Source organism: Panulirus ornatus, chromosome 7 (genome assembly GCF_036320965.1).
Source record: "Panulirus ornatus isolate Po-2019 chromosome 7, ASM3632096v1, whole genome shotgun sequence".
In the NCBI taxonomy this organism is placed as follows: Eukaryota; Metazoa; Arthropoda; class Malacostraca; order Decapoda; family Palinuridae; genus Panulirus; species Panulirus ornatus.
Window position 1 is genome coordinate 50,587,491 of NC_092230.1, and position 25,948 is coordinate 50,613,438.

At 40.7% G+C, this 25,948-nt stretch overlaps 1 protein-coding gene across 1 annotated transcript in view; it reads right to left on the reverse strand.

Moving 5' to 3' along the window:
• Positions 1 to 2,529: 2,529 nt before the first annotated feature.
• The window catches only part of Tbcb (tubulin-binding cofactor B), a 173,326-nt gene continuing 149,907 nt past the window's right edge, over positions 2,530 to 25,948 (reverse strand). The window contains exon 7 of the mRNA XM_071663795.1: positions 2,530 to 6,638. Within this exon, the coding sequence (XP_071519896.1) occupies positions 6,524 to 6,638 (115 nt within the window). The 3' untranslated portion in view covers positions 2,530 to 6,523. The remainder of the gene's footprint in view (positions 6,639 to 25,948) is intronic.

Here is a 25,948-nt window from a genome sequence, read left to right on the forward strand (position 1 = left end):
TTGTACTTAACTTACATCATTCATTCCCATGTCCTTGATTTGTAACATTCACTTTCTTGCACTTAACTTACATCATTCATTCCTATGCATTTGACTAATATCATTCCCTTCCTAGTAACTGACTGACATCATTCATATCCATGTACATGAATTACATCATTCCTTTCCATATATATGAATTACATCATTCATTTCCATGTACATGAATTACATCATTCATTTCTAAGTCAATGACTTACATCATTTACTTCCTTGTACTTAACTTACATCAATCATTTCCATATACTTGACTTACATTATTCATTTCCATGTATTTGACTTACATCATTCATTTCCTTATACTTGACTTCCATCACTCACTTTCTTATACTTACATCATTCACTTCCTTTTGAATCAAACAACATGACCAGCTATGGTTACATTGCATGGTGTTTCTAACTCCTAAGTTTGCACTAAAATAACTGCTATTCATAATCCCATCAATTTCTAAAGGCTTCTTTTATTCACATTAACTACAAAGTCCAACAACCCAATAAACTAAGTAATTGTCAAAAGGAAAACTAATCTTGATACCAGTACACAAAGATGAAACATCAGATGGGATTCTCAAGTGAAAAGGATTCATTTTGAGAAGATACAATAACAAAAACCTTCCTGGATCTTGAGGGTCACAACAAAATCTAAAGAATAGGTTAAAAATCTTGCTAAACCCTTCCTGGACCTCTCACATGAAACAAGAATCTAAAGAAATACTGGAAACCAAGGAGCTATAAAAACACCTCTGCCTGTCATTTACAACTGGAAGAAAGGAAAAACAGGAAAACATAAACTAAGGTCCACTGAATTCAGTCATGAAAAGAAAAGTAAGGCCAAGGCCAATGAATTTGTTAAGGGCAACATATGTGAAGAAAGATGAAAACTATACCTAATGACAGAAAATTTCATCTACAAAAAGATCCAGCTGCATAACCTCCAAGAAATTATCTGAAGTTTTCAATCTGTAGAAAGTGGCCTAAAACAACAACAAATCCTGCCACAAACAGGTATTCTCATAATATGAATAAAGAAGAGCAGAATTTTTCCCATCAACCTTTTCAAAATAAAACACTTGCAGCTTCTGGCACTAATGACAAACTAGAGTAACCTATATGTCTCATAAAATTTGAGAAGACTACTCTTTAAAAACCATAGGGTGAAAGAAAAATGTTGCAAAGCAGAGGAAACGTTCTCAGGGCACCAAAATCAAAATATGTTGATCTTTCCTCTATAAGCACACAAAACTCAACATAAAATTATGAAGCACACAAGTCTCTAATAGAAACCAATCACCAGCAAGACACTGAAAAGTCTAAACCACATTTGGAACTGGACTTAGATGAAGAAACTCTTCTGATAGAAAAGTTATTAACTAGCAGAGCAATGAGCTTGTACCTTTAAACCTGTAGACTATCTTTAAGAAGAGGAATCAGTATACTGAAAATTCATCAAAACAATTACCCTAAACCTAAACAAAAGCACACAGTCATGAATCAGATAAAGTAACAGGAATATTGATCTTTGGTATAATGGAGAAAGAGAAAGATGAGGAAGGGAGGGAGTGGAGGATAAGGAGAATAAAGGAAGGAGGAAGAAAAGGAGGAGGGAATTATAAATAAATTATAGCTCATCAATCAATAAATCTTGTGCATCTCCTGATTACGTCTACATTTCTATATAATACCCTGAATGAAAATGTAGTTGAGATTGATGACCCCATTTCCCGGGTAACATCCTTTCTCAAAAACAATACAAAAAATAATTTGCACTACTTTTCACTTCTGAGAGTTTAAACGTCAAAGAGGGTTAGCTTAACCTTTGACAAGATAGAGTGACAAGCCATGACAACTCTGCACAGATCTGGGAGACTGAACTCACATCTCTTGGAAGGAAAGTGGAAACTGCAAGGCATTACCTCAGTATTATGATGCCAACTCACATTCAGATTTCCATCTGCATAACACTAGTACTAAAGATGCTGATGCATAACTAGAGCTAATTTTTGGCTACTTTGAGTTAAGACACATCAATACAATTACAAAAATAGTCCCAAAGATGTACTTCATGTCACTCATTAACATTCATTCCTTTGGTGCAGAGCATGTAAGAACTTTGAGGAGTTTCAAGATTATCTTCCAGCCACTAAGTAAACAAAAATCTTTCTCACATTTCTTAAAAGTTTCTCACATCAGGAAGTACTAAGAAAAAACAGCAAACTATCCCTTATTCATACAAAACAAAATATATCACCATCTTCATTTTGACACATTCATACTTCTGAAATGCCAATGTTCTCATTGTTCCCTCATTTACAGTCAACATCAGATTCAAACACACAACAGATTTCCAAATTATTACAATGCCATGATCATCCAAAATCACAAAAGTCTATATATGTAATTCTCACTGTAGCACACACTCTGGTTCATTAGGAATAATGAAATACTCATTTCTCTAAGAACAAAAAATCAAATTGATAAAAGACAATAAACTTTCATTCTCAGCATATATATTAATAACACTAAAGTATACATGTATTGCTTGACTATTTTCATAAAGAGTACAGAGGTTTTCTTTTAATGGTAGCTAACAACACCATTCAAATGGTATTTCTACTATTAATTTGTGCTTATTCTGAAGGTAATACCCTCTGGCATCTAGTGACTATTCTTAATGAGTGTTACAGGTTGTACCTCTCTAATCCGTTGCTCCGTGTTCCAAACAGTACATGGTACATCATGTTTTGAATCTGCCACCAGGGTGGTGCTGTTAGCAGTGGGTGCCAAAATCTATTTACATTGCAGCCGAGCTAATTAACAGTACTGATAATTTCTTATATTCAGTTTTTAGCTGAAAATGGAGGCCAGAAAAGTTTAAGGTTTCAGAAAACTTTGAAAGGTGCCAGGGGTACAGAATTAGACTGAACTTGTAAAGTGGTTTTAGCTCCAATGTAATGATCTTGTAAGCATTTCTGAGGAGATGCTTATCAAGCAAGCGAAAGACTTTCATAAAGAACTAAAGCTAAACTATCTATATTCATACATACTATACTTTGTCGCTGTCTCCCGCGGTAACGAGGTAGCACAAGGAAACAGACAAAAGAATGGCCAAACCCACCCAAATACACATATATATACATACACGTCCACACACACACATATACATACCTATACATTTCAACGCATACATATATATACAGACATATACATATATACACATGTACATAATTCATACTTGCTGCCTTCATTCATTCCCATCGCCATCCTGCCACACATAAAATGACACCCCCCTCCCTCAACACGTGCGCGCGAGGTAGCGCTAGGAAAAGACAACAAAGGCCACATTCATTCACACTCAGTCTCTAGCTGTCATGTATAATGCACCAAAACCACAGCTCCCTTTCCACATCCAGGCCCCACAAACCTTTCCATGGTTTACCCCAGACGCTTCACATGCCCAGGTTCAACCCACCGACAGCACGTTGACCCCGATATGCCACATCGTTCCAATTCACTCTATTCCTTGCATGCCTTTCACCCTCCTGCATGTTCAGGCCCGGATCGCTCAAAATCTTTTTTCACTCCATCCTTCCATTTCCAATTTGGTCTCCCACTTCTCTTCCTTCCCTCCACCTCTAACACATGTATCCTCTTTGTCAATCTTTCCTCACTCATTCTATCCATGTGACCAAACTATTTCAATACACCCTCTTGTGCGCTCTCAACCACACTCTTTTTATTACCACACATCTCTCTTACCCTTTCATTACTTACTCGATCAAACCACCTCACACCACATATTGTCCTCAAACACCTCATTTCCAGCACATCCACCCTCCTCCGCACAACTCTATCTATAGCCCATGCCTCGCAACCATATAACATTGTTGGAACCACTATTCCTTCAAACATACATATTTTTGCTCTCCGAGATAATGTTCTCGCCTTCCAAACATTCTTCAACACTCCCAGAACCTTCGACCCCTCCCCCACCCTGTGACTCACTTCCACTTCCATGGTTCCATCTGCTGCCAAATCCACTCCCAGATATCTAAAACACTTCACTTCCTCCAGTTTTTCTCCATTCAAACTTACCTCCCAATTGACTTGTCCATCAACCCTACAGTACCTAATAACCTTGCTCTTATTCACATTTACTCTTAACTTTCTTCTTTCACACACTTTACCAAAGTCAGTCACCAGCTTCTGCAGTTTCTCACCCAAATCAGCCACCAGCGCTGTATCATCAGCGAACAACAACTGACTCACTTCCAAAGCCCTCTCATCCAAAACAGACTGCATACTTGCCCCTCTCTGCAAAACTCTTGCATTCACCTCCCTAACAACCCATCCATAAACAGATTAAACAACCGTGGAGACATCACACACCCCTGCTGCAAACCAACATCTACTGAGAGCCACTCACTTTCCTCTCTTCCTACTTGTACACATGCCTTACATCCTCAATAAAAACTTTTCACTACTTCTAGCAACTTGCCTCCCACACTATATACTCTTAGTACCTTCCACACAGCATCTCTATCAACTTTATCATATGCCTTCTCCAGATCCATAAATACTGCATACAAATCCATCTGTTTTTCTACGTAATTCTCACACACATTCTTCAAAGCAAACACCTGATCCACACATTCTCTATCATTTCTGAAACCACACTGCTCTTCCCCAACCTGATGCTCTGTACATGCTTTCACCCTCTGAATCCATACCCTCCCATAAAATTTCCCAGGAATACTCAACAAACTTATACCTCTGTAATCTGAGCACTCACCTTTATCCTCTTTGCACTTGTACAATGGCACTATGCATGCATTCCGCCAATCCTCAGGCACTTCACCATGAGCCATACATACAGTGAATATCCTCACCAACCAGCCAACAACACAGTCACCCCCTTTTTAATAAATTCCAGAGCAATACCATCCAAAACCGCCACCTTGCCGGCTTTCATCTTCCGCAAAGCTTTCACTACCTCTTCTCTGTTTACCAAAGCATTCTCCCTGACCCTCTCACTTCGCACACCACCTCGATCAAAACACCCTATATCTACCACTCTATCTAACATATTCACCAAACCTTCAAAATACTCACTCCATCTCCTTCTCACTAAACTATGACTGTGAACATTCGCAAGGATGGTTACACAAGTTTAAAGTAAAGACCTGGAATTTTTGCACATAGTGTGTAAGGAGAAAAGCATTTGCTGACATGGAAGCTTGTAGTATAAGGTTGCAATAAAAGAATCAATAAAAACTCCAATTCTCTATCAAATAACCAACAGCAATGTGTAGAGAACTAGAGAGAGAGAGAGAGAGAGTGCACAAGCCAGCTGCCTGGCTGGAACTGACACAGCATGGGCTGGCTGTAACAAGAGTCGACCAAAGCTAACTACCAACCTATGGTCTTTCATTAAATCAATTACTCATCACAAAGCCATGACAAAGTTTGTGGATGAATTTGCACAGTTAGTGGCAACAGAAAAATGCCCCAGAACAAGTGTATAATGCTAACGAATCTGACCTGTATTGGTGTTGTATGCCACAAAAAACCTTGCCCAAGATATTGAGGAGTCTCAATTGAGGGATACTTCTGAAGTAAACTGATGTAACAATAAAAACCTTATTTGAAAGATTTAATGGCTGTATTATTTCCTATTTTAAGCTTTGTTCTACCCTTGATAACACAGCAATATTCAAGTGGAATGAGCTGGCAAGACTAGGGGTTGGGAATATGTTTATATAGGGGTTCCCTTACAGGCCAATTTCTGTTTTTTGGTTTTTTCTGTGGTTCCAGCAATAGCCAGGTCCTAAGGTTGCTGGATGAAAGAGGTTCAACCTGTAGTCTCACACAACTATTTCCTTCATATCCTAATTGTGACTCTTGGATTCTTGTTCTGAAAGTGGCAGTAGTCAGTGGCATCCAGCAATTGTTCTTGTGATGATTGTAACAACATGACAGCAGACACCGGCATCCAGTAATTGTTCTTGTGAAGGTAGTAGCTACTGCATTAGCAGCTACTGGTATCCAATACCTGTTCTCATGCTGGTAGTAGCAACTGGTTCAGCAGCTCCTAGTATCCAGTACCTGTTCTCATACTGGTAGTAGCTACTGGCTTAGCAGTTATTGGTATACAGTACCTGTTCTCATGCTGGTAGCAGTTCCAGGATCCAGTAACTGTTCTTATGCTGCTGTAGTACTAGAAGTCACTGGTTCCTAGATATTTTTCTTGTGACACAGCTGCCCACTAGTGGTATCTAGTAATCATTCCCTTGTAATGGTGACAGACACTGGCATCAAAGAATTATTAATATTTCTCTCTATACATTCATATCCAATTTCAGGTCTCACTAGCAATAAAATCAGTGTATACATTTACACAACTATTACAAATAACAGCTAGGACACAAGTATATAAAGTGTGAAAATATAGTGTGTTTATCAGTTACAAGGAGACAGCACATCTATCCTACATTTCATCATCTTCGTAATCCAATTCAGGAAAGTCTCCAACTTCACAAAATGCTGGTCGAGTGAAACCCCCATATTTCATTGGAGCATCGAAGTAACGTCTGCCACCAATGCTAGAAAATAAAGAGATCATTACCATACGGATAGAGTTTCATATCAAATTTAACAGCTAATATTTAAATTCTGGTCATAAAATATATTTAGGGAAGCAGTGATGGCTTGTGCAAAAGATGCTCGTGGCATGAGAAGCATTGGAGGTGGGCAGATTATAAAGGGTAGGGAGTGGTGGGATGAAGAAGTAAGATTGTTATTGAAAGAAAAGAGAGAGGAATTTGGATGAGTTTTGCAGGGAAATAGTCCAAATGACTGGGAGATGTATACAAGAAAGGGGCAGGAGGTCAAGAGAATGGTGCAAGAGGTGAAAAAGAAGGCATATGAGAGTTGGGGTGAGAGAGTATCGTTAAACTTTAGGGAGAATAAAAAGATGTTTTGGAAGGAGGAAAAAAAAGTGCATAAAACAAGAGAACAAATGGGAACATCGGTGAAGGGGGCTAATGGGGAGGTAATAACAAGTAGTGGTGATGTGAGAGGGAGATTGAGTGAGTATTTTGAAGGTTTGTTAAAAGTATTAGATGATAGAGTGGCAGATATAGGGTGCTTTGGTCGAGGTAGTGTGCAAAGTGAGAGGGACAGAGAGAATGATTTGGTAAACAGAAAAGAGGTTGTAAAAGCTTTGCGGAAGATGAAAGCTGGCAAGGCAGCGGGTTTGAATGGCATTGCAGTGGAATTTATTAAAAAAGGGGGTGACTGTATTGTTGACTGGTTGGTGAGGATATTTAATGTATGTATGACTCATGGTGAGGTGCCTGAGGATTGGTAGAATGCATGCATAGTGCCATTGTACAAAGGCAAAGGGGATAAAGGGTAATGCTCAATTACAGAGGTATAAGTTTGTTGAGATTTCCTGGGAAATCATATGGGAGGGTATTGACTGAGAGGGCGAAGGCATGTACAGAGCATCACAATGGGGAAGAGTAGTGTGCTTTCAGAAGTGGTAGAGGATGTGTGGATCAGGAGTTTGCTTTGAAGAATGTATGTGAGAAATACTTAGAAAAGCAAATGGATCTGTATGTAGCATTTATGGTTTTGGAGAAGGCATATGATGGAGTTGATAGAGATGCTCTGTGGAAGGTATTAAGAATATATGGTGTGGGAGGCAAATTGTTAGAAGTAGTAAAAAGTTTTTATCGAGGATATAAGGCATGTGTACGTGAAGGAAGAGAGGAAAGTGACTGGATCTCAGTGAATGTCGGTGTGCGGCAGGGGTGTGTGATGTCTCCATGGTTGTTAAATTTGTTTATGGATGGGGTTGTTAGGGAGGTGAATGCAAGAGTTTTGGAGAGAGGGGCAAGTATGCAATCTGTTTTGGATGAGAGAGCTTGGGAAGTGAGTCAGTTGTTGTTCGCTGGTGATACAGCACTGGTGGCTGATTCGGGTGAGAAACTGCAGAAGCTGGTGACTGACTTTGGTAAAGTGTATAAAAGAAGAAAGCTGAGAGTAAATGTGAATAAGACCATGGTTATTAGGTACAGTAGGGTTGAGGGTCAAGTCAATTGGGAGGTAAGTTTGAATGGAGAAAAACTGGAGGAAGTGAAGTGTTTTAGATATCAGGGAGTGGATGTGGCAACGGATGGAACCATGGAAGCGGAAGTGAGTCACAGGGTGGGGGAGGTGGCAGAAGTTCTGGAAGCATTGAAAAATATGTGGAAGGCAAGAACATTATCTCGGAAAGCAAAAATGGGTATGTTTGAAGGAATATTGGTTCCAAGAATGTTATATGGTCATGAGGTAAGGGCTATAAGTAGAGTTCTGCGGAGGAGGGAGCATGTGTTGGAAATGAGATGTCTGAGGACAATACGTGGTGTGAGGTGGTTTGATTGAATAAGTAATGAAAGGGTAAGAGAGACGTATGGTAATAAAAAGAGTGTGGTTGAGAAAGCAGAAGATGGTGTTTTGAAATGGTTTGGTTACATGGAGAGAATCAGTGAGGAAAGATTGAAAAAGAGGATATAGGTGTCAGAGGTGGAGGGTACGAGGAGAAGTGGGAGACCAAATCGGAGGTGGAAAGAGGGAGTGAAAAAGATTTTGTGCGATCGGGGCCTGAACATGCAAGAGGGTGAAAGGTGTGCAAGGAGTAGAGTGAATTGGAATGATGTGGTATACTGGGGTCAACGTGCTGTCAATGGATTGAACCAGGGCATGTGAAGCATCCGGAGTAAACCATGGAAAGTTTTGTCGGGCCTGGATGTGGAAAGGGAGCTGTGGTTTTGGTGCATTATACATGACAGCTAGAGACTGAGTGTGAACAAATGTGGCCTTTGTTGTCTTTTCCTAGTGCTACCTCGCGCACGTGCAGAGGGAGGTGGGTATCATTTCAAGTGTGGCGGGGTGGCGACAGGAATGAATAAAGGCAGCAAGTATGAATTATGTACATGTGTATATATGTATATGTCTGTGTATGTATATGTTTGTATATGTTGAAATGTATTGATATGTATATGTCGCCTTCTACGACACGTGAGGAATGCTTGGGAAGTATTCTTTCTCTCCTATCCCTAGGGTTATACATATATAAATATTTTCTTTTTATTTCATACTGTTCGCCATTTCCCACATTAGAGAGGTAGCGTCAAGAAAAGAGGACTGGGCCTTTGACGAAACATTTTCACCAGCCCCCTTCTCTGTTCCATCTTTTGGAAAATAAAAAAAAAAAAAAACAAGGGGAGGATTTCCAGCCACCTGTTTCCTCACCATTTAGTCGCCTTCTACGACACGCAGGGAAGACGTGGGAAATATTCTTTCTCGCCTATCCCTAGGGATAAAGTATAATAAATAAATGTAAATAAATAAATATATACATATATAAATAATTTTTTTTTTTTTTTTGCTGTCTCCCGCGTTTGCGAGGTAGCGCAAGGAAACAGACGAAAGAAATGGCTCAACCCACCCCCATACACATGTATATACATACGTCCACACACGCAACTATACATACCTACACAGTTTTCCATGGTTTACCCCAGACGCTTCACATGCCTTGATTCAATCCACTGACAGCACGTCAGCCCCGGTATACCACATCGCTCCAATTCACTCTATTCCTTGCCCTCCTTTCACCCTCCTGCATGTTTAGGCCCCAATCACACAAAATCTTTTTCACTCCATCTTTCCACCTCCAATTTGGTCTCCCTCTTCTCCTCGTTCCCTCCACCTCCGACACATATATCCTCTTGGTCAATCTTTCCTCACTCATTCTCTCCATGTGCCCAAACCATTTCAAAACACCCTCTTCTGCTCTCTCAACCACGCTCTTTTTATTTCCACACATCTCTCTTACCCTTACGTTACTTACTCGATCAAACCACCTCACACCATACATTGTCCTCAAACATCTCATTTCCAGCACATCCATCCTCCTGCGCACAACTCTATCCATAGCCCACGCCTCGCAACCATACAACATTGTTGGAACCACTATATATATATATATATATATATATATATATATATATATATATATATATATATATATATATATATATATATACATATATATATATAAACCATATATATATATAAACCATGGAAAGCTGTGTAGGTATGTATATTTGCGTGTGTGGACGTGTGTATGTACATGTGTATGGGGGGGGGTTGGGCCATTTCTTTCGTCTGTTTCCTTGCACTACCTCGCAAACGCGGGAGACAGCGACAAAGTATAAAAAAAAAAAAAAAAAAAAAATATATATATATATATATATATATATATATATATATATATATATATATATATATATATATATTTTTTGCTTTGTCACTGTCTCCCGCGTTTGCGAGGTAGCGCAAGGAAACAGACGAAAGAAATGGCCCAACCCACCCCCATACACATGTATATACATACGTCCACACACGCAAATATACATACCTACACATCTTTCCATGGTTTACCCCAGACGCTTCACATATATATATATATATATATATATATATATATATATATATATATATATATATATATATATATATATATATGGATCTGGAGAAGGCATATGATAGAGTTGATAGAGATGCTCTGTGGAAGGTATTAAGAATATATGGTGTGGGAGGCAAGTTGTTAGAAGCAGTGAAAAGTTTTTATCGAGGATGTAAGGCATGTGTACGTGTAGGAAGAGAGGAAAGTGATTGGTTCTCAGTGAATGTAGGTTTGCGGCAGGGGTGTGTGATGTCTCCATGGTTGTTTAATTTGTTTATGGATGGGGTTGTTAGGGAGGTGAATGCAAGAGTTTTGGAAAGAGGGGCAAGTATGAAGTCTGTTGGGGATGAGAGACCTTGGGAAGTGAGTCAGTTGTTGTTCGCTGATGATACAGCGCTGGTGGCTGATTCATGTGAGAAACTGCAGAAGCTGGTGACTGAGTTTGGTAAAGTGTGTGAAAGAAGAAAGTTAAGAGTAAATGTGAATAAGAGCAAGGTTATTAGGTACAGTAGGGTTGAGGGTCAATTCAATTGGGAGGTGAGTTTGAATGGAGAAAAACTGGAGGAAGTGAAGTGTTTTAGATATCTGGGAGTGGATCTGGCAGCGGATGGAACCATGGAAGCGGAAGTGGATCATAGGGTGGGGGAGGGGGCGAAAATTCCGGGAGCCTTGAAGTGTGGAAGTCGAGAACATTACCTCGGAAAGCAAAAATGGGTATGTTTGAAGGAATAGTGGTTCCAACAATGTTGTATGGTTGCGAGGCGTGGACTATGGATAGAGTTGTGCGCAGGAGGATGGATGTGCTGGAAATGAGATGTTTGAGGACAATGTGTGGTGTGAGGTGGTTTGATCGACTAAGTAACGTAAGGGTAAGAGAGATGTGTGAAAATAAAAAGAGCGTGGTCGAGAGAGCAGAAGAGGGTGTTTTGAAATGGTTTGGTCACATGGAGAGAATGAGTGAGGAAAGATTGACCAAGAGGATATATGTGTCGAAGGTGGAGGGAACGAGGAGAAGAGGGAGACCAAAATGGAGGTGGAAAGATGGAGTGAAAAAGATTTTGAGTGATCGGGGCCTGAACATGCAGGAGGGTGAAAGGAGGGCAAAGAATAGAGTGAATTGGAGCGATGTGGTATACCGGGGTTGACGTGCTGTCAGTGGATTGAATCAAGGCATGTGTATGGGGGTGGGTTGGGCCATTTCTTTCGTCTGTTTCCTTGCGCTACCTCGCAAACGCGGGAGACAGCGACAAAGCAAAAAAAAAAAAAAAAAAACAAAAAATATATATATATATATATATATATATATATATATATATATATATATATATATATATATTTTGCTTTGTCGCTGTCTCCTGCGTTAGCGAGGTAGCGCAAGGAAACAGAAGAAAGAGTGGCCCAACCCACCCCCATACACATGTATATACATACACGTCCACACGCACAAATATACATACCTATACATCTCAATGTACACATATATATATACACAAACAGACATATACATATATACACATGTACATAATTCATACTGTCTGCCTTTATTTATTTCCATCACCACCTCGCCACACATAGAAGAACAACCACCTCCCCCTCATGTGTGCAAGGTAGTGCTAGGAAAAGACAACAAAGGCCCCATTCGTTCACACTCAGTCTCTAGCTGTCATGTAATAATGCACCGAAACCACAGCTCCCATTCCACATCCAAGCCCCACAGAACTTTCCATGGTTTACCCCAGACGCTTCACATGCCTTGATTCACTCCACTGACAGCACGTCGACCACGGTATACCACATCAATCCAATTCACTCTATTCCTTGCCCTCCTTTCACCCTCCTGCATGTTCAGGCCCCGATCACTCAAAATTTTTTTCACTCCATCTTTCCACCTCCAATTTGGTCTCCCACTTCTCCTCGTTCCCTCCACCTCAGACACATATATCCTCTTGGTCAATCTTTCCTCTCATTCTCTCCATGTGCCCAAACCATTTCAAAACACCCTCTTCTGCTCTCTCAATCACGCTTTTTTATTTCCACACATCTCTCTTACCCTTACATTTCTTACTCGATCAAACCACCTCACACTACATATTGTCCTCAAACATCTCATTTCCAGCACATCCACCCTCCTCCGCACAACTCTATCCATAGCCCACGCCTTGCAACCATACAACATTGTTGGAACCACTATTCCTTCAAACATACCCATTTTTGCTTTCCGAGATAATGTTCTCGACTTCCACATATTCTTCAAGGCTCCCAGGATTTTCGCCCCCTACCCCGCCCAATGATTCACTTCCGCTTCCATGGTTCCATCCACTGCCACCTCCACTCCTAGATATCTAAAACACTTTACTTCCTCCAGTTTTTCTCCATTCAAACTTACCTCCCAATTGACTTGACCCTCAACCCTACTGTACCTAATAACCTTGCTCTTATTCACATTTACTCTTAACTTTCTTCTTTCACACACTTTACCGAACTCAGTCACCAGCTTCTGCAGTTTCTCACATGAATCAGCCATCGGCGCTGTATCATCAGCGAACAACAACTGACTCACCTCCCAAGCTCTCTCATCCCCAACAGACTTCATACTTGCCCCTCTTTCCAAAACTCTTGCATTCACCTCCCTAACAACCCTATCCATAAACAAATTAAACAACCATGGAGACATCACACACCCCTGCCGCAAACCTACATTCACAGAGAACCAATCACTTTCCTCTCTTCCTACACCTACACATGCCTTACATCCTCGATAAAAACTTTTCACTGCTTCTAACAACTTGCCTCCCACACCAAATATTCTTAGTACCTTTCACAGAGCATCTCTATCAACTCTATCATATGCCTTCTCCAGATCCATAAATGCTACATACAAATCCATTTGCTTTTCTAAGTATTTCTCACATACATTCTTCAAAGCAAACACCTGATCCACACATCCTGTACCACTTCTGAAACCACACTGCTCTTCCCCAATCTGATGCTCTGTACATGCCTTCACCCTCTCGATCAATACCCTTCCATATAGGTATGTATATTTGCGTGTGTGGACGTATGTATATACATGTGTATGGGAGTGGGTTGGGCCATTTCTTTCGCCTGTTTCCTTGCGCTACCTCGCAAACGCGGGAGACAGCGACAAAAAAAAAAAAAAAAAAGAAAATAATTTACCAGGAATACTCAACAAACTTATACCTCTGTAATTTGAGCACTCACCTTTGTCCCCTTTGCCTTTGTACAATGGCACTATGCAAGCGTTCTGGCAAATCCTCAGGCACCTCACCATGAGTCATACATACATTAAATAACCTTAGCAACCAGTCAACAATACAGTCACCCCTTTTTTTAATAAATTCCACTGCAATGCCATCCAAACCCGCTGCCTTGCCAGCTTTCATTTTCTGCAATGCTTTTACTATCTCTTCTCTGTTTACCAAATCATTTTCCCTAACCCTCTCACTTTGCACAACACCTCAACCAAAACACCCAATGTCTGCCACTCTATCATCAAACACATTCAACAAACCTTCAAAATACTCACTCCATCTCCTTCTTACATCACCACTACTTGTTATCACCTCCCCATTAGCCCCTTGCACTAAAGTTCCCATTTGTTCCCTTGTCTTACGCACTTTATTTACCTCCTTCCAAAACGTCTTTTTATTCTTCCTACAACTTAATGATACTCTCACCCCAACTCTCATTTGCTCTCTTTTTCACCTCTTGCACCTTTGTCTTGACCTCCTGCCTCTTTCTTTTATACATCTCCCAATCATTTGCATTATTTCCCAGCAATAATCGTCCAAATGCCTCTCTCTTCTCTTTCACTAATAATCTTACTTCTTCATCCCACCACTCACTACCCTTTCTAATCTGCCCATCTCCCATGCTTCTCATGCCACAAGCATCTTTTACGCAAGCCATCACTGCTTCCCTAAATACATCCCATTCCTCCCCCACTCCCCTTACCTCCTTTGTTCTCACCTCTTTCCATTCTGTACTCGGTCTCTCCTGGTACTTCCTCACACAAGTCTCCTTCCCAAGCTCACTTACTCTCACCACTCTCTTCACCCCAACATTCTCTCTTCTTTTCTGAAAACCTCTACAAATCTTTACCTTTGCCTCCACAACATAATGATCAGACATCCCTCCAGTTGCACCTCTCAGCGCAATAACATCCAAAAGTCTCTCTTTCGTGCAGCTATCAATCAACACATAATCCAATAACGCTCTCTGGCCATCTCTCTTACTTACATATGTATACTTACATGCCTATATTTATGTATATCTCTTTTTTTAAACCAGGTATTCCCAATCACCAGTCCTTTTTCAGCACATAAATCTACAAGCTCTTCACCATTTCCATTTACAACACTGAACACCCCATGTATACCAATTATTCCCTCAACTGCCTCAGCTTTGCATTCAAATCACCCATCGCTATAACCCGGTCTCATGCATCAAAACTACTAACACACTCACTCAGCCACTCCCAAAACACTTGCCTCTCATGATCTTTCTTCTCATGCACAGGTGCATATGCACCAATAATCACCCATCTCTCTCCATCCACTTTCAGTTTTACCTATATCAATCTAGAGTTTACTTTCTTATACTCTATCACATACCCCCACCACTCCTGTTTCAGGAGTAGTGCTACTCCTTCCCTTGCTCCTTTCCTCTCAATAACCCCTGACTTTACTCCCAAGACATTCCCAAACCAATCTTCCCTTTACCAATGAGCTTCGTTTCACTCAGAGCCAAAACATCCAGGTTCCTTTCCTCAAAGATACTACCTATCTCTCCTTTTTTCTCATCTTTGTTACATCCACATACATTTAGACACCCCAATTTGAGCCTTCGAGGAGGATGAGCACTCCCCATTCAAGGAGTGGCCACTGCAAAGGAGTCTCCAATCATCTCTGCCCTTACATGCCTTCCTCACATAATTAAAAAATAAACTTCCTTTATTCACAATGACAGTATATTTTCTTCTTTCATTCACTTTCCCAAACTCAAGGCACCAGCTTCTGCAGTTTCTCACTCAAATTTGCCACCAGTGCCACGTCATCTGAAAACAAGGGGTGACTCACTCTGCAGGTCCCCCCACCTGCCCTTCTCTCCAAGACCCTTGCAGTCACCTCCTTCGCCACCCCGTTCATAAAGAACTTAAACAGCCATGGTGACATCAAACACTCCTGCCACAGATATGCCATCACCCTCCTCTATACCTACACACACACAAGCCTTACTCTCTTGAAAAGAATTCTTCAATGCTTCTTATAGCTTTCCTTGCCAACCATATATCTATAGCACCTTCCACAGAGTATCTCTATCAACCATATCATTTGCTTTCCACAGATCCATACATACCACTACAAATCCTTCTGATTCTCTGTGTATTTCTCACACACATTCTGTAAAGCAAACACCTGAACCACATATTCTCTACCACTCCTGAAACTACATTGCTCTTTCCCATTTTGATGCTCTGTGCATGCCACCATCCCTTCAATCAACACTCTTCCATAAAACTTACCAGGTACATTCAATAAACTTACACATCTGCAAATACCTCTGCAATTTGAACACCCACCTTTGTCTCCTTTGCCTTTATAAAAGGCACTATAAAGGCATTCTGCCAATAACAGATACCTCACCACGATCCATACTCCCACTGAAAATCCTAATATACCAAGATACCTCACCACGATCCATACTCCCACTGAAAATCCTAATATACCAATCAGCAACACAGTCACCATCCATACTCCCACTGAAAATCCTAAATTACCAATCAACAACACAGTCATCTCCTTTCTTCAGAAATTCAACTGCAATAGAATCCACTTCGCCCAACTAGTCATATTTCATCGTACACAAGGTTTTCACTACCTCTTCTCTCTTCACTACACTACTTGCCACGATTCTCTCATTTTGCATACCTCCTCGACCCAAGCATATCAGCCACCCTATTATCAAACAAATTCAATGATCACTCAAAGCACTCTTTTCATCTATTTGCCTTATCTTTGCTTGTTACCACCTCCCCATTTGCCCCTTTCACTGATGTTCCAATATGCTCTCTTCTTTTTCTCACACTACTAAGCTCCTTCCAAAATAAAATTCTTATTCCCCCTGAAGTTTGTTAACATTTACTCACTCCAACTCTCATTTGCTCTTCTTTTCAATTCATGGACCTTCCTCTTGACCTGCTGCCAATTTTTATTGTACATCCCCCACTCACTTACACTCCTTCCCTGTAAGTCACAACCATACATCTCTTTTTTCTCTTTCGCTAGCAACTTAACTTCGTTATCCCACCACTCACTACTCTTTCTCACCGGTCCACCTCCCACTTTTTGCAGTACACACAATTCTCTCACACATGCCTGTACTGCTTCCTTAATGAACAGATTTGGTATAATCTATACTACATAATTTTAGTGTTTGAAAGAAAGAAGAGTCTTGTGTCTCGACAAAGTAGGAATTGCACTAACCCCTCTTCCATGATGCAGAGTTTTATGGAAAGGAATTTTATCACAAGACTGTGATGCCATATTTCCAATAAAGCTCTCTAAATGTAAAAGATCCAAAGCCTTTATAATTTGGGCTATGATGAAGCACTAAGTTTACTTAGAAAAAAGTGTTCTGAGCAGCAAAATATTGCAAGAGTCAAGCAAATTTGTAATTGAGCAGCAAAATGTTAAAAGAGTCAAGCAAATTTGTAACTCATCCCAATGACAGACATTATTGCAGGACTCTGATAAAAATAATAAGTTTTAAGTGTGAAAATTCTTTCTTTACAGGATCCCACAAGCCATAATATCTCTCACATATATGAAGGTTAGAAACTACTTAAACTCATACCTTCCTGGAGGGGTAAATGCTGCTCACCTTTTGTTAATGACCTGTACAGTAGACATGGTGAGTGGCTCTGTTTCTATACAAACTTCAACCAATCAACAACCTCCACTCAGCATTTACATCATCGTTCCCATGTCGTTGGTAAAGATGTACCTTATTAACCTCAGAACAAAGATGTCAACCCAAGAGTAATCACTGTTTTTTAAGACAAGTTTTCCAAAAGAAAGGGAATGGTATGGCGAGAAACACAACCAATAAAATGCTTGCAAAACACTATCCTGGAGGGCAAAAATTTTGCATACTCCGAAACATATCTCTAGAGGGTGGATTAGTCCCACGAGCTACAAAAGCATTCTAACACAGAGGAGGAGGATTAGAGGAAAACTTTCTTCAAGATGCCAAGGACAGCAAGAGCACTCCCTTAAAATCATCACAACACTAGGGTCCTTCTGCCCTCACAATGGTAACCCTAAAGTCACACCAGGATCAGCCATTGACACTTAGAGCTAGGTATCATTTACAAGACATTACAGGAATGCTAAAGACCTCCCTGATAATCTCCTCCAGGGAAAATTTGCTCTGAAAGGCCAACAGAGGAGCTAACCCACCTAAATTCATGGCCTCTGACATATAGTCAAAATTAGGGTCACACATAACTAGTCTCTTTGTCCAAGCAGAGATGCTCAAGAAAGGTTTAAACATTCTGGTGCATGAATGTTTCAATGTGCATCCTTCAAAACACTTACATTGGTGTACACAGGCTAAAATGTGCATCCTTCAAAATGCTAACATTGGTGTACACAGGCTACAATGTGCATTCAAAGCTTTAAAAGTTCACTAAAAATCTATTTTTGGTTCTTTAAGTGGTGAGGACTATGCACTAGCCTAATCTTTTGGCAAAATAGTTGAAGCAATAGATAGTAGTAAGTAGAATATAAGACAGGAGTATCAGGTAGAAGTAGTACATAAGAATATTACATAGGAGTATTAGGTACAAGTAGTAGGTTGGAACATTAAGTAGGAACTGCACTAGAGTTGACCTCTGACAGTGGCATTGTTAGGGGTGAGGCACTAAAGGTTAGGAAGCAGCACTGGAGTTCTCCAGGTATGGACACTCATGTGCCATGGCCATCCCCTCAAGGGAATTCCAGAAGGGATGAGGCATCAAAGATATAAACAGATAAGCACATACTATGCATGAGCTATACATCAATCTTTCCAGCACATTATCTGGCGGTGCCATGCACTTCAAGTTCAGCAGGGCTCCCTTTGACCTCACATCAAAGGAGAAAGTTTAGAAATTTGAAGATGAGAATTAAAAAGACTGGCTCCATGTAGTTCAAAGTACAACTATTAAGGATGTTATTTGGGGGATCTATTCCAGTAATCTATCCCAATGAAATTATCAATGAAACTCATGTACGAGTCATGATGAAGATAAAATCATTCAGTTAGTGCTCGGATGATTATCCAGTGCAGTTCTGCAGTCCTCATGAAATCAGACCAATTCAATCAAAGTATCTACTACAGCACTTTATTTTGGATTCAGATGATAGCTTCTGGCTTATGAGTATCTGATTTCTTCATTAGAATATTTTGCAAAACTCCTTTCAAAATGGTATGATATTATCTCTCCAGGGCAGGTTTGCCCCACAATCCATGAGAGGTTTGGAACTCTGGGGTATAAAAACCTCTCAAAGCCCCTATTGTAATGGAGAGGTAAGTGTCTCTCACCCCTCATAACCTCTTGTTAGGTAGTGGCAGCATGGCTCTGCTTGGGTCCACCCTCTGACCAATCAACATGCTCCACTTGGTGAATATATCATCATACCCTAGTTATTGGTGCCAAAGCACTTAATTATCTTTTGGACCATAGACACAGAGAGATGTGCCAACTCCAGCTGAAGTTTGCTGACTTCTTCCTTCCTAACATAGACAAGTCCCCTTGTCTGACCCAGCTAGGATTATAGATACTATGTGGATCCAGGCCCCATAGACCTTTCCATGGTTTACCCAAGATGTTTCATATGCCCTGGTTCAGTCCACTGACAGCATGTCCAACCTGGAATACCACATCATTACAATTCACTCTATTTCTTGCATGCCACTCATTCTCCTGTATGTTCAGGCCCCAGTCTTTCAGAATCTTTTTCACTTCACCCCTCCAACTACAATTTAGTCTCACACTTCTCCTTGTCCCCTCCACCTTTGACACATATGTCCTCTTTATCAATCTTTCCTCACTCATTCTCTCCATATGTCTAAACCATTTCAACACACCCTCTTCTGCTCTCTCGACCACACTCTTTTTATTACCAAACATCTCTCTTACCCTTTCATTACTTAATCAAACCACCTCATCCCATACATTTTCCTCAAACATTTCATTTCCAACACATCCATCCTCCTCCATACAACCCTATCTATACCCCATGCCTCACAACCATATAATATTGTTGTAACAAAATACACATACATTTTTTTCTTTTTTTTGCTTTGTCGCTGTCTCCCGCGTTTGCGAGGTAGCGCAAGGAAACAGACGAAAGAAATGGCCCAACCCACCCCCATACACATGTATATACATACGTCCACACACGCAAATATACATACCTACACAGCTTTCCATGGTTTACCCCAGACGCTTCACATGCCCTGATTCAATCCACTGACAGCACGTCAACCCCGGTATACCACATCGCTCCAATTCACTCTATTCCTTGCCCTCCTTTCACCCTCCTGCATCTTCAGGCCCCGATCACACAAAATCTTTTTCACTCCATCTTTCCACCTCCAATTTGGTCTCCCTCTTCTCCTCGTTCCCTCCACCTCCGACACATATATCCTCTTGGTCAATCTTTCCTCACTCACTCTCTCCATGTGCCCAAACCATTTCAAAACACCCTCCTCTGCTCTCTCGACCACGCTCTTTTTATTTCCACACATCTCTCTTACCCTTACGTTACTTATTCGATCAAACCACCTCACACCACACATTGTCCTCAAACATCTCATTTCCAGCACATCCATCCTCCTGCGCACAACTCTATCCATAGCCCACGCCTCACAACCATACAACATTGTTGGAACCACTATTCCTTCAAACATACCCATTTTTGCTTTCCGAGATACTGTTCTCGACTTCCACACATTCTTCAAGGCTCCCAGAATTTTCGCCACCTCCCCCACCCTATGATCCACTTCCGCTTCCATGGTTCCATCCGCTGCCAGATCCACTCCCAGATATCTAAAACACTTTCCTTCCTCCAGTTTTTCTCCATTCAAACTCACCTTCCAATTGACTTGACCCTCAACCCTACTGTACCTAATAACCTTGCTCTTATTCACATTTACTCTTAACTTTCTTCTTTCACACACTTTACCAAACTCAGTCACCAGCTTCTGCAGTTTCTCACATGAATCAGCCACCAGCGCTGTATCATCAGCGAACAACAACTGACTCACTTCCCAAGGTCTCTCATCCCCAACCGACTTCATACTTGCCCCTCTTTCCAAAACTCTTGCATTCACCTCCCTAACAACCCCATCCATAAACAAATTAAACAACCATGGAGACATCACACACCCCTGCCGCAAACCTACATTCACTGAGAACCAATCACTTTCCTCTCTTCCTACACGTGCACATGCCTTACATCCTCGATAAAAACTTTTCACTGCTTCTAACAACTTGCCTCCCACACCATATATTCTTAATACCTTCCACAGAGCATCTCTATCAACTCTATCATATGCCTTCTCCAGATCCATAAATGCTACATACAAATCCATTTGCTTTTCTAAGTATTTCTCACATACATTCTTCAAAGCAAACACCTGATCCACACATCCTCTACCACTTCTGAAACCATATATATATATATATATATATATATATATTGGAGGTGGAAAGATGGAGTGAAAAAGATTTTGTGTGATCGGGGCCTGAACATGCAGGAGGGTGAAAGGAGGGCAAGGAATAAAGTGAATTGGAGCGATGTGGTATACCGGGGTTGACGTGCTGTCAGTGGATTGAATCGGGGCATGTGAAGCGTCTGGGGTAAACCATGGAAAGCTGTGTAGGTATGTATATTTGCGTGTGTGGACATATGTATATACATGTGTATGGGGGTGGGTTGGGCCATTTCTTTCATCTGTTTCCTTGCGCTACCTCGCAAACGCGGGAGACAGCAAAAAAAAAAAAAAAAAAAAAAAAAAAAAAAAAAAATATATATATATATATATATATATATATTTTTTTTTTTTTTTTTTTTTTTTTATACTTTGTCGCTGTCTCCCGTGTCTGCGAGGTAGCGCAAGGAAACAGACGAAAGAAATGGCCCAACTATTTATTCCCTGGGGATAGGGGAGAAAGAATACTTCCCACGTATTCCCTGCGTGTCGTAGAAGGCGACTAAAAGGGAAGGGAGCGGGGGGCTGGAAATCCTCCCCTCTCGTTTTTTTTTTTTAATTTTCCAAAAGAAGGAACAGAGAAGAGGGCCAGGTGAGGATATTCCCTCAAAGGCCCAGTCCTCTGTTCTTAACGCTACCTCGCTATCGCGGGACATGGCGAATAGTATGAAAAAAAAAAAAAAAAAAATATATATATATATATATATATATATATATATATATATATATATATATATATATATATATATATATATATATAAATGTGAATAAGAGCAAGGTTATTAGGTACAGTAGGGTTGAGGGTCAAGTCAATTGGGAGGTGAGTTTGAATGGAGAAAAACTGGAGGAAGTGAAGTGTTTTAGATATCTGGGAGTGGATCTGTCAGCGGATGGAACCATGGAAGCGGAAGTGGATCATAGGGTGGGGGAGGGGGCGAAAATTTTGGGAGCCTTGAAAAATGTGTGGAAGTCGAGAACATTATCTCGGAAAGCAAAAATGGGTATGTTTGAAGGAATAGTGGTTCCAACAATGTTGTATGGTTGCGAGGCGTGGGCTATGGATAGAGTTGTGCGCAGGAGGATGGATGTGCTGGAAATGAGATGTTTGAGGACAATGTGTGGTGTGAGGTGGTTTGATCGAGTAAGTAACGTAAGGGTAAGAGAGATGTGTGGAAATAAAAAGAGCGTGGTTGAGAGAGCAGAAGAGGGTGTTTTGAAATGGTTTGGGCACATGGAGAGAATGAGTGAGGAAAGATTGACCAAGAGGATATATGTGTCGGAGGTGGAGGGAATGAGGGAAGAGGAGACCAAATTGGAGGTGGAAAGATGAGTGAAAAATATATATATATATATATATATATATATATATATTATATATATATATATAATATATATATGTATATATATATATATATTATCCCTGGGGATAGGGGATTAAGAATACTTCCCACGTATTCCCTGCGTGTCGTAGAAGGCGACTAAAAGGGGAGGGAGCGGGGGGCTGGAAATCCTCCCCTCTCGTTTTTTTTAATTTTCCAAAAGAAGGAACGGAGGGGGCCAGGTGAGGATATTCCAAAAAAGGCCCAGTCCTCTGTTCTTAACGTTACCTTGCTAACGCGGGAAATGGCAAATAGTTTAAAAGAAAAAAAAAGAAAAAATACATATATAAGAGTGGATGGGCCATTCTTCGTCTGTTTCCTGGTGCTCCCATGCTGATACACGAAATAGCAATTATACATAATAAATGAATAAATAAATACATACACATATATACACATGTACATATTCATACTTGCTCGTCTCCATCCATTTCTGGTGCCACACTGCCCCAGAAGAAAGAGCATCGCCACCTCCTGCTTCAGTGAGGCAGCACCGGGTAACAGACGAAGAGAGGCTACATTTGTTCACATCTATATGCATTCTGTCATGTGTAATGCACCAAAACCACAGCTCCCTATCCACATCCTGGGCCCCAGACCTTTCAGAGGCTTACCCCGGACATTTCACATACCCTGGTGTAATGCACCAAAACCACAGCTCCCTATCCACATCCTGGGCCCCAGACCTTTCAGAGGCTTACCCCGGACATTTCACATACCCTGGTTCATTCAAATGATGGCACATTGACCCAAATATACCATATCATTCCAATTTACTCTATTCCATGCACACCTTTCATCCTCCTGCATATTAAGGACCTGATCGCTCAAAATCATTTTCACTTCATCCTTCCATCTCCAATTTGGTCTCCCACTTCTTGTTCCCTCCATCTCTGACACACATATCCTCTTTATCAAACTTTCCTCTCTCATTCTCTCAATATGTCCAAACCATTTCAACACACCCTCTTCTGCTCTCTCAACCACACTCTTTTTATTACCACACATCTCTCTTACCCTTACATTACCTACTAGATCAAACCTCCTTACACCACATATTATCCTCAAACATTTCATTTCCAACACATCCACCTTCTATCCCTCACCATTTCATTACTTAGTCAATCAAACACCTCACACCATATGGCCTCAAACATTAAATTACCAACACATCTATCATCCTCCGCACAACCCTATCTATAGTCCATGCCTCGTAACCATATAATATTGTGGGAACTACTATTCCTTCAAACATACCCATTTTTGCCCTCCAAGATAATGTCCCTCTTTCCACACATTCTTCATCACTCCCAGAACCTTTGCACCCTCCCACACCCTATGACTCACTTCTGCTTCAATGGTTCCATTCGCTTGCAATTCCACTCCCAAACACCTAAATCACATAACTTCCTCCAATTTTTCTCCATTCAAACATACATCCCATTTAACTTGTCCCTAAACCCTGCTGAACCTAATAACCTCACTCATTCACATTTACTCTCAACTTCTTTCACAGACTCTTCCAAATTCAGTCACCAACCTCTGCAGCTTCTTACTCAAATCAGATATTTGTGCTGTATCATCAGCGAACAACAACTGACTTGCTTCAAGGCCCTCTCACCTCCAACAGACTACATACTCACCCCTCTCTCCAAGACTCTTGCATTTACCTCCCTCACCACCCCATCCATAAACAAATTAAGCAACCATGGTGAAATTACACACCCCTGCCACAGACCAACCTTCACTGGTATCCATTCACTTTCCTCTCTTCCTATTTGTATATGAATTACAACCTCAATAAAAACATCTCACTGCTTCTAGAAACTTAACTCTCACACCATATATTCTTCCACAAAGCATCCCTATCAATCCTATCATATGCCTTATGTAGATCCATAAATGCCAAATACAAATCCATCTGTTTTTCTAAGTACTTCTCACACACATTCTTCAAAGCGAACACCCAATCCACACATCCTCTACCACTTCTGAAACCACACTGCTCTTCCCCAATCTGATGCTCTGTACACGCCTTCACCATCTCAATCAATAGCCTCCCATACAATTTACCAGGTATGCTCAACTAATCTATGCCTCTGTAGTTTGAAGACACACCTTATCCCCTTTGCCTTTATACAATGGCATTATACATGCATTCCTCCAATCCTCAGGCACTTCATCATGATCTGTACATACACTGAATATCATTACCAACCAATCAATAACACAGTCTCCCTCTTAATAAATCAAACTGCAATACAATGAACTCCAGCACCCTTGCTGCATTTCATCTTACGCAAGGTTTTCACCTCTTTTCTTCTCACCAACCACTCTCCATGCCTCCCTTACTCTGCATACCACCCCAACCAAAACACTCTACATCTACCATTCTATCATCAAACACATTCAATGATCTTTCAAAATACTCACTCCATCACTACCTTTTATCACTTCCCCATTTGCCCCCTTCACCAATGTTTCCATATATTCTAGTCTTTCATGCATTATTTACATCCAAAACATTTTATTCTCCCTAAAGTTTAATGATACCCTCTCACCCTAATTCTCATTCACCCTCTTTTTCATCCCCCACACCTTCCTCTTGCCATCCTGCCACTTTGTTATACATCTCCAAATCATTTGCACTCCTTCCTTGTAAGTATCACCTGAATGCCTCTTTTTTCTCTTTCACTAGAAACTTTACATCTTCATCCCACCACTCACTACCCTTTCTTATCTACCCACCTTACACCTACTGCATGCCACATGCATCTCTTGCACATGCCATCACTACTTCACTAAATACCTGCCATTCCTCACAAACTTCCCTCACTTCATTTGCTCTCACCTTCTGTCACTCTACATTCCATCTCTCCTGGTATTTCTTCACACAAGTCTCCTTTCCAAGCTCACATACATTCACCACTCTCTTCTTCCCAACATAGTCTCCTCTTCTTCCAAAACCTATATAAATCTTCACCCTCACCTCCACAAGATAGAGATCAGACACCCCACCAGCTGCCCCTCTTAGCACATTTACATCTAAAAATCTCTCTTTTACATGTCTATATACTTGTGTACATCTTTTTTTTCAAGCAGGTATTCCTAATCACCTGTCTTTTTTTTAGCATACAACTCCAAATGCTCTTCACCATTTTCGTTCATAACACTGAACACCCCATGCGCATCAATTATACCCTCAACTGCCAAATTACTTACCTTCACGCTT